We start from the raw sequence: 10,347 nt of genomic DNA on the forward strand, positions 1-10,347 counted from the left end.
CGCAGTGGTCATCATTACTTTAAAAGACATGAAGGTCAGTCAATCAGGAAAATTTCTTCAAGTGCAGTCGCAAAAACCATCAAGCGCTGTGATGAAACTGGCTCTCATGAGGACCGCCACAGGAAAGGAAAACAGAGTTACCTCTGCTGCAGAGGAACAGTTCATTAAAGTTAACAGCACCTCAGATTGCAGCCCAAATAAATGCTTCACAGAGTTCAAGTAACAGACACATCTCAACATCAACTGTTCAGCGGAGTCTGCGTGAATCAGGCCTTCATGGTCAAATTGCTGCAAAGAAACCACTACTAAAGGACACCAATAAGAAGAAGAGACTTGCTTGGGCCAAGAAACACGAGCAAGAGACATTAGACCGTTGGAAATCTGTCCTTTGGTCTGACGAGTCCAAATTGGAGATTTTTGGTTCCAACCGCCGTGATTTGGTGAGACACAGAGTAGGTGAACGGATGATCTCCGCATGTGTGGTTCCCACCGTGAAGAATGGAGGAGGTGTGATGGTGTGGGGGTGCTCTGCTGGTGACACTGTCTGTGATTTATTTAGAATTCAAGGCATACTTAACCAGCACGGCTACCACAGCATTCTGCAGTGATACGCCATCACATCTGGTTTGACCTGGCCTCCACAATCAACCGACCTCAACCCAATTGAGATGGTTTGGGATGAGTTGGACTGCAGAGTGAAGGAAATCAAATGCTCAGCACATGCGAAGCCAAAAAGTGCTCAGCATATGTGGGAACTCCTTCAAGACTGTTGGAAAAGCATTCCAGATGAAACTGGTTGAGAGAATGCCAAGAGTGTGCAAAGCTGTCATCAAGGCAAAGGATGGCTACTTTGAAGAATCTAAAATATATTTTGATTTGTTTAACACTTTTTTGGTTACTACATGATTCATATGTGTTATTTCAGAGTTTTCATGTCTTCACTATTATTCTACAATGTAGAAAATAGTAAAAATAAATAAAAACCCTTGAATGAGTAGGTGTGTCCAAACCTTTGACTGATACTGTAGTTAAAACGGCATTAGGGGTATACTGTAACAGGTCAAACTCGCCAGCGACCTTTTCTACACTGACCAATATTGGCCCTTTCTGACACTAAGGGCACAGGCCCAAGTCAGGATGACAATTGGGAAATAATTATATTTTTAAATCCTTAAAGTTTTGTGAATTTTCAACCAAAAATAATGATTCTTAAAGCAGGTAAATAAATATATTTGACAGCTTGATGCATCTTCTTGTGCCTGTATGTGTATTCCCATTATATATGATTCTCTTCTCCTCAACTATCTCTTCTCCTCAAGCGCTTGAGACACATCAAAGGGTAGTCTAGACTTATTAAATATGGACCGATAGCAAGAACAGAACATCAAAACAAAGATGTTCCCTTGGAAGAGTCGTGACTGAGATTGCGTCAAGCCAAATCAATTCAAAGACGGGTATAACATCACTCGCAGGTAAACAAAACGTACCCCCAACATAAATTCTGAAACGGCACCCTATGCCCTACATAGTGCACTACTTTTGACCAGAGCCCACATAGGGAATAGACAGGGAAGACCAAACCAGCCCAGATCAGTATGAACATTTGTGTAAAATACATGTAAAATACCAGTAACTCACTTTAACAATGATGATGTTAGAGGGTGGAGATTCCTGTATGTATTCTCCTCTGTCTCCATCTCTATTGAAGACACAGTGCTCTTCTTTATGGTCGTCATCTTGGTGGTTGTTGTTGAATATGCTGCTGTAGTTCTGGATCAGCTTTGCCATGATCTTATTACAGATGTTCTGCTCCTGGATCCCATCGAACCCAGAGGACACACTGATGACAGAGACAAACAGAGAAGATTAGAGATGGCATATAATGATACAAATTGTCACTTTCATAAGTACAATATTGTAGCAACATTGACAAAAGGAATGGAACTCTTGGGGTGGTAGTTTAGCCAGAGACAGAAGAGGAAGCGAGACACCCCACTCACTGTTTTTTTCTGGTTCAATGAAAGTCAATGAACTAAGTAGACTAGACCCAGATATTATTGCATTGGTTTCTAGGGGAGAGACGCCCAGTTAAGTAGACCGGAACTGACCGTTATTTTCCAATGGTAAACGACCTGAATACATTTTCTTCATTTATCCACCATCTTTAGTTTAGCTACAGTGCCTTGCAAAAGTATTCATCCCCTTTGGCGTTTTTCCTATTTTGTTGCATTACAATCTGTAATTTAAATATATTTTTATTTGGATTTCATGTAATGGACATACACAAAATAGTTCACATTTGTGAAGAGAAATGAAAAAAATAACTTGTTTCAAAAGAATTACAAAAAATTTAAAACAGAAAAGTGGTGCCTGCATATGTATTCACCGACTTCACTATGAAGCCCCTAAATAAGATCTGGTGCAACCAATTAGAAGTCACATAATTAATGAAATAAAGTCCACCTGTGTGCAATCTAAGTGTCACACGATCTGTCACATGATCTCAGTATATATACACACACGTCTGTTCTGAAAGGCCCCAGAGTCTTTCAGACCAAGGGGCTCTCCAAACAGGTCAGGGACAAAGTTGTGGAGAAGTACAGATCAGGGTTGTGTTATAAAAAAATACCAGAAACTTTGAACATCCCACAGGGCACCATTAAATCCAATATAAAAAAAGGAAAGAATTTGACACCACAACAAACCTGCCAAGAGAGGGGCGTCCACCTAAACTCACGGACCAGGCAAGCAGGGTATTAATCAGAGAGGCAACAACGAGACCAAAGATAACCCTGAGCGGAGATTAGAGTATCTGTCCATAGGACCACTTTAAGCCGTACACTCCACAGAGCTGGGCTTTACGGAAGAGTGGCCAGAAAATTGCTTAAAGAAAAAATAAGCAAACACGTTTGGTGTTCGCAAAAAAGGCATGTAGGAGACTCCCCAAACATATGGAAGATGGTACTCTGGTCAGATGAGACTAAAATTGAGATTTTTGGCCATCAAGGAAAACACTATGTCTGGCGCAAACCCAATTACCTCCCATCACCCTGAGGGGATGTTTTTCATTGGCAGGGACTGGGAAACTGGTCAGAATTGAAGGAATGATGGGTGGCGCTAAATACAGGGAAATTTTTGAGGGAAACCTGTTTCAGTCTTCCAGAGATTTGAGACTGGGACGGAGGTTCACCTTCCAGCAGGACAATGACCCTAAGCATAGTGCTAAAGCAACACTCGAGTGGTTTAAGGGGAAACATTTAAATGTCTTGGAATGGCCTAGTCAAAGCTCAGACCTCAATCTAATTGAGAATCTGTGGTATGACTTAAAGATTGCTGTACACCAGCGGAACCCATCCAACTTGAAGGAGCTGGAGCAGTTTTGCCTTGAAGAATGGGCAAAAATCCCAGTGGCTAGATGTGCCAAGTGTATAGAGACATACCCCAAGGCACTTGCAGCTGTAATTGGTGCAAAAGTTGGCTCTACAAAGTATTGATTTGGGGGGGTGAATAGTTATGCACGCTCAAGTTCTGTTTTTTTTGTCTTAGTTCTTGTTGGTTTCACAATAACAAATATTTTGCATCTTCAAAGTGGTAGGCATGTTGTGTAAATCAAATGATACAAATCCCCCCAAAATCTATTTTAATTCCAGGTTGTAAGGCAACAAAATAAAAAAATGCCAAGGAGAGTGAATACTTTCACAAGCCACTGTAGGTGTTTGACTGACAGACATAGGGTCACAGGGTACTTATCATTCAAGCTCCACCCCTATTTGCTGCAATACAACACCTTCCCTGCCATGACAAAGGGCATCAAAAGCTACAATACATAATTTCTGCAGGTGCCGTTTGACACAAAACAAGGTCAACAAGGACAACATGGTTCAAGGAAAACACAAGCACCACAACAGCTTTCACATCATAGCACAATAACACAACAGTCCATCGACAAAGTGCTTATCTACAGCCCTTATCTACAGCTCTTACGGCGGATAACATGATGCCACATCATTAAATAGAAGACAGTAATATTATAGTGGATCTCGATGAGTAGGGCACAGGAGGTTGGTGCCACCTTAATTGGGGAGGAAGTGCTCGTGGTAATCGGAATCGGGCGGAATGGTTTCACATCAAACATATGGCAACCACGTTTTACTCCGTACCATTAATTCCATTCCAGCCATTAAAATGAGCCCGTCCTGCTATAGCTCCTCCCACCAGCCTCCTCTGGAGTAGGGCACATTCCAGTACCATGTCAGGCCAAGTCAGGACAATCCAGTAGCACTTGATACCAGATCATGTCACTGAGTTCTTCCTGAACAGCTGTTTGACATGCCTACATGGCCTGGGCTCTGGGCCTAATTATACCCCTCTCTGATTGGTTGATGGAGGGAACAAACTGAGGACATGGTGTACAGTCTAAGGCCCCAGCTGAGGTATGTCACTTCCACAGGAGGCTGGTGGGAGGAGCTATAGGAGGACTGGTTCATTGTAATACCTGGAATACAATCAATTGAATAGAATCAAACACATCAAACATATGGAAACCTCTGTTACATTTATTCCATTCCAGCCATTACAATGAGCCCGTCATCCTATAGCTCCTCCCACCAGCCTCCTCTGTTCACTTCCTGGTCCTGTTACTGTACCATAGAGTTCGATAGAGGGCACAGTTGCCACAAAACCTATTTTAGTGGACAGCACCATTGTGGACGTAATAATGGCAAAGATAGGGTGCGTGCCCTCTTTCCAACTCTATGTTTTGTACAGTCCCTCCAGTGATAGTGAGACGATGTGCCATCAGAGACGGATTCCCTGGCACAGACACCAGGGGTTATTATAAGATATGGTTGCCAATCAGGTGGGCAAGAAAGCGGGCAGGGGTGGAACATAGTGCCCTCGATCACGGCGCAAGCCAAATGGGATGGGACTGTGAGAACAGGAGACAGAACACTTTGGTCTGTGTGTCTTCAGACACCGTTTATAAGCAATGCGGGCAGGAAGGCATGGGCCAAGGACATGGATGACTGGGAACGCCCACTAATAACGATGCACGACAGATTGGACAGAGAGGGCAGTAGAGTCTTTAAGGTGTGTGATACGTATCAGACCACTGAAAGTCTTACCACCGACTCACGGAAATCGGAATGATCCAAACAATATTGTTACTGTTGACTTTTTTTGTTTAACTTCTGTGTTAGAAAGTCTGACTTCAAATAATATTCACCAAGCACCTCTGAAACCCTGTCAGTGGAATTTACAGGCAGGGATGAGTTTCCTTTTAGTACCTCTCAAGTAGTGCCAGTACCACTCAAAGGGATGCCGGTAGAAGTGGAAGAGAATGTGAACAGTAAAGGAGAAATGTATGAGCCCTTTCTGAGTGCACGTGGTGAGGTTTCTATCACCACAACATTAATGGCATGTTAAGCCTACAGCCCTCCATGTTGGTTAGAGATGGAGTGTATGTGTGTGTGTGTGGACGTGTTTAACTATTCTTGTGGGGCCCAGAAGACCCCACAAGAATAGTAAACAAACAAAGATTTGACCAAATGGAGACATTTTGTTGGTCCAAACAAGGTCAATGCAATTTTTAGGGGGTTTAGGGTTAAGGTTAGAATTAGTTTCAGGGTTAGGAGCTAGGGTTAGGTTTAGGGTTAACGTTTTCGAGTTAGGTTAAGGGTACGGTTTAGGGAAAATTGGATTATGAATGGGACTGAATAATGTGTCCCCACAAGGTTAGTTGTACAAGACTGTGTGTGTGTGTGTTTGTGAGCTCACACGCATAGGCTTGTGTGAGATAGACAGAGAAGATGGAGGAGGAGGGAGATAGAGAGATGATTGAGAGACAGAGGATGAGCCAGGAAAGTGTGCAACAGCGTGTGCCTAAGCTCTCTCCCTTTCTCCCACCTACTCTTTCACATGGCAACACATATCAACACAGGTTTAGAATAGGACAATGTTGATGGAAACACAAAACATCAATCAATCAACCTGATTCCAACTATTTAGGCAAGTCAGCCAAGATGTCCCGGTACATAGAGATAGCTACTGTATGTGTGTGTTATTCAAAGACTGTTATAGACAGGCAGGCAGGCCACAAGAGCCTAATCTCTCTCACTCACTCACACACACACACACACACACATCTCAGGCGGGATAACGATATGCTCCAAGAATAAATCAACATCCAAGCAGGTTTTAATACGCTCGTTAAGGAACGTTCTACCCTTTAAAACAGCAGGTGGTAAATAGCAAGGGATCAAACAATGTTGTTGGAGTGGAGACGTGAGGAAGTCAGGACAACTCATTGGAGGTTGCTGGAGTTCTCAGGACCCGCTCTGTTATATCTTCTTATTTTATACAGGCGTGTTTTGTCTTATAGAACAATTATTATATGGAACAATTTAAATGAATCAATCACGAATCAAACTATGAACAGACTATTTACACCTTAGAGACTATTTGCATTGTAGAGACTATTTGCACGGACTCTCCACACAGCCAACCCTTACACACAAGCACAACACTGCTGTTCTATAATATACTATTTAGTCAACTGCGCAACCAGCACATTATCCACTTTATATGGTAAATAGTCATACTTGACATAGCACATACATGATCTATTCTGTATATCCTATTGAGTACATACCAGGATATTACTATGTGGACCCCAGGAAGAGTAGCTGCTGATTGGCAGGAACTAATGGGGATCCAAATAAAATACAAAAACTACTATTCTATAAAAAAAATATTATTGATTATAAACTGGGTGGTTTGAGCCCTGAATGCTGATTGGCTGACAACCGTGGTATATTTAAGCAATAAGGCACGAGGGGGTGTGTTATATGGCCAATGTACCACGGCTAAGGGCTGTTCTTAGGCACGACGTATTGCGGAGTGCCCGGACACAGCCCTTAGCTGTGGTATATCGGCCATATAGCACAAACTGTTGAGGTGCGTTATTGCTATTATAAACTGGTTACCAACGTAATTAGAGCAGTAAATATACGATCTGATATACCACGGCTGTCAGCCAATCAGCATTCAGGGCTCGAACCACCCAGTTTATAACAGACCGTACACCACGGGTATGACGAAACATTTATTTTTACTGCTCTAATTACGTTGGTAACTAAGGGCTGTATCCAGGCACTCTGCATTGCATCGCGCTTAAGAACAGTGGTTATCCGTGGTATATTGGCCATATACCACACCCCCTCGGGCCTTATTGCTTAATTATAGTACTGCAATGTTTTGGTAGCTAGCACACAACCATTTCACTGCACCTTTTATACCTGCTGTACAAACTGTGTACGTGACAAATAACACTTGATTTGATTTTGAACCGTTTCTGTGTATGTTTTTAAAACGACATAGCACTAACGCTCTGTCAAACCATTTTCCTCCATAACATCATGCATGACTCGTAACACATATACCATAAACTGGCTTTAACAAGGCCTTAGACATAATGACAGTCACCTGCCATTTAGACCCACCTTGCAACCCCTCTGTCTTATTAAACCCATGCCCAACTAACACCCATCCCAAAATCCCATGAACATGTAATAAAACACACTGGAAGACATTGGACCAACATGGCAACCTAAGTGTGTTATGCCACTAACTCACTGACCCACTAACATCAATCCCAGAGACGGGCTGCAAAACTTACTGGAAGACATTGGACCAACATGGCAACCTAAGTGTGTTATGCCACTAACTCACTGACCCACTAACATCAATCCCAGAGACGGGCTGCAAAACTTACTGGAAGACATTGGACCAACATGGCAACCTAAGTGTGTTATGCCACTAACTCAATGACCCACTAACATCAATCCCAGAGACGGGCTGCAAAACTTACTGGAAGACATTGGGGCCGAAGACAGTTGCCAGATTGAGAGCGGTCATGAGGTTCTCCCTGTGGCGCTGGTCCACCTGGGTGAGGAAGAGACAGAGGTACTGTAGGAGGCTGTAGTGGACATCTGGCAACTGGCGGAGTAAGACCCTCAGGTCTGAGCAGAAACCATCCTCACTGGACTCTGGAGGGAAATACAAAGGAAGACCCATTTAAAAACTAGTTCACTCTGGGGAAAATAAAGCTGTTCTGTTCAATTCATGGCAGCAGGTAATTTAGCATTGTAACCGAAAGGTCGCTGGTTTGAATCGCAGAGCCAACTAGGGGGAAAATCTGCCAATGTGCCATTGAACAAGGCACTTAACCCCAATTGCCCCTGTTAATTGCTCTGTATAAGAGCGACTGCTAACTCAGGTAATTGTATTCTATTCTAGACATTATTAGAGAGGGGAGAGACTGTGTTGTGCTTTGGTTGAACAGCTGCACACCTAGAAGGAAACCACAAACATGTAGAAACAACATGATCAACAATTAAAAGTGATGCAACAATTAAAAGCGAATTAAAAACAATTGAAGCGATGCTCCACTTTGTTGATGAGAAGGAGAAAATACGATTATTAACCCAGATACCAATGCATTGGCATGATCATGTTTTTTAATAATACCTTAGCTCACATGACCTACTTTATAATCTGTAAATAATAATTAGTCTATCATGACTGACAAAACAAGTACACACACAAGCTTTGGTTTTGGGTTCTGAGAGTCGTGGCCTTTCGGCTTAAGGTCAAGTGTGTCCAATTGAAAATAAGCCCTACTAACACCCTAGACGCACATTGATATTTGAAAGAGAATGACGCACACACCTGCTCTAAATGTATAATCTATGACCACGATGCTGGTAATACCTTAGCATCAATACCTTAGCCGAGTGGCGCAGCGGACTAAGGCACTGCATCTCAGTGCTAGAGGCGTCACTACAGACCCAAATTCGATTACAGGATGTATCACAAACGGCCGTGATTGGAGTCCCATAGAGTGGCGCACAATTGGCCCAGCACCGCCCGGACTAGGGTTTGGCCGGGGTAGGCTGTCATTGTAAATAAGAATTTGTTCTTAACTGACTTGCCTAGATAAATAAAGGTTAAATAAAACATTACAATGAAAAAGGCAGTGAAAACATAATGATGCCAGTCAGGATTCATATTGGGGTCAGGGGTGGATACAGGGACATACCTACTGGTCTTGAGTAAGGCGTGTGTGTGTGTGTGTGTGTGTGTGTGTGTGTGTGTGTGTGTGTGTGTGTGTGTGTGTGTACACAGCAGGAGGGAATCAGGAGCTCTGAGAGCACTCACAGCTGTTGCATGTCTGGTGAGGTGAAGTTCAGAGATGATATGATGTGTGTGTGTGTGTGTGTGTGTGTGTGTGTGTGTGTGTGTGTGTGTGTGTGTGTGTGTGTGTGTGTGTGTGTGTGTGTGTGTGTGTGTGTACGCTCCCTTGCGTGCATGTGAGTGTGGAGAGGTGAAGTGGGATCAGATGGAGACGTCAGCCCTTCACTATGCCAAGACCACCCAGACACAGGCTTGTTCCTGGGTATTATATGACCATAGAGTTACTCAGTTGATCCACTGTCATTTTCTACCACACAACAAAATAGACTGACCCTAATCTCAGACTAGTGACCGCTATCACTAACATGTCTCTATTGGTGTCTATGATAGTGACCACTTCGCATATTTCCTTTCATTTCTCCAAGGTAAGACATATCATCAGTAACCAGATAAACAATATCAAAGAATTTCAGCCTGACAAAGAGAGGAAGCTTGAGATTGAGGCTAAATAGTTCATATTGACCAACCATAAACTGAATGTTCACAATAAAATTCATCACAATCCAGAATATTGTAATTGCTTTATCGTTGCCATGGCAGTCACGTAGCAGAAAAGTCCCTCAAGTGGCAAACCTGTCACATGCGGTCGCGTCGAACATTGCAATCTGCTAATGGGTGACATTACCTGCCAGGGCAGTAAAATGTCAGCCAACCCACACTGGGTTTTTAGATGGGTTTCCTGGCACCCATGATGCATCATCTGTGGCCATTCCAACAACACACATGACACACACAGAGAGCAGGAACATTCAGATCACCCTCCACCTCTCTGGGGGGCATAAAATAGATCCGTGTGTCCTGTCCAAATGTTTTCCATCTTACTGTCGTATCTATCGTTCTATCATTCCGATGAGGATGCATCTATTGGCCAATGCATCTACCCCATCTTTTTGTCATTCATTGTTTTGTCATTAAATACCAAGATGGCATAGCAGTCAGGCATCCTTTGTCCTCGTCTTGTCGTGTCCCGTGTATATATATTTACATCTTTCTTCGCATATCTTTTAAATATTTCCAAAAACTCAACTTCAAAACAATCTCCTGCAACCTGCCTCACCAATTTAAAAAAAAAGTATTATTTACCTCAAATCTGAA

The 10,347-nt window shown here is 42.9% G+C and overlaps 1 protein-coding gene across 1 annotated transcript in view; it reads right to left on the reverse strand.

Moving 5' to 3' along the window:
• Positions 1–8,045, reverse strand: part of LOC112241702 (protein FAM13B-like) — a gene marked incomplete at its 5' end in the record, with an annotated part of 28,885 nt that extends 20,840 nt beyond the window's left edge. Inside the window, 2 exons of the mRNA XM_042315613.1 lie at positions 1,639–1,840; positions 7,868–8,045. Of these exons, the coding sequence (XP_042171547.1) occupies positions 1,639–1,840; positions 7,868–8,045 (380 nt within the window). The remainder of the gene's footprint in view (positions 1–1,638; positions 1,841–7,867) is intronic.
• Positions 8,046–10,347: the final 2,302 nt, after the last annotated feature.

Source organism: Oncorhynchus tshawytscha, unplaced genomic scaffold (genome assembly GCF_018296145.1).
Source record: "Oncorhynchus tshawytscha isolate Ot180627B unplaced genomic scaffold, Otsh_v2.0 Un_contig_4718_pilon_pilon, whole genome shotgun sequence".
NCBI lineage: Eukaryota > Metazoa > Chordata > Actinopteri > Salmoniformes > Salmonidae > Oncorhynchus > Oncorhynchus tshawytscha.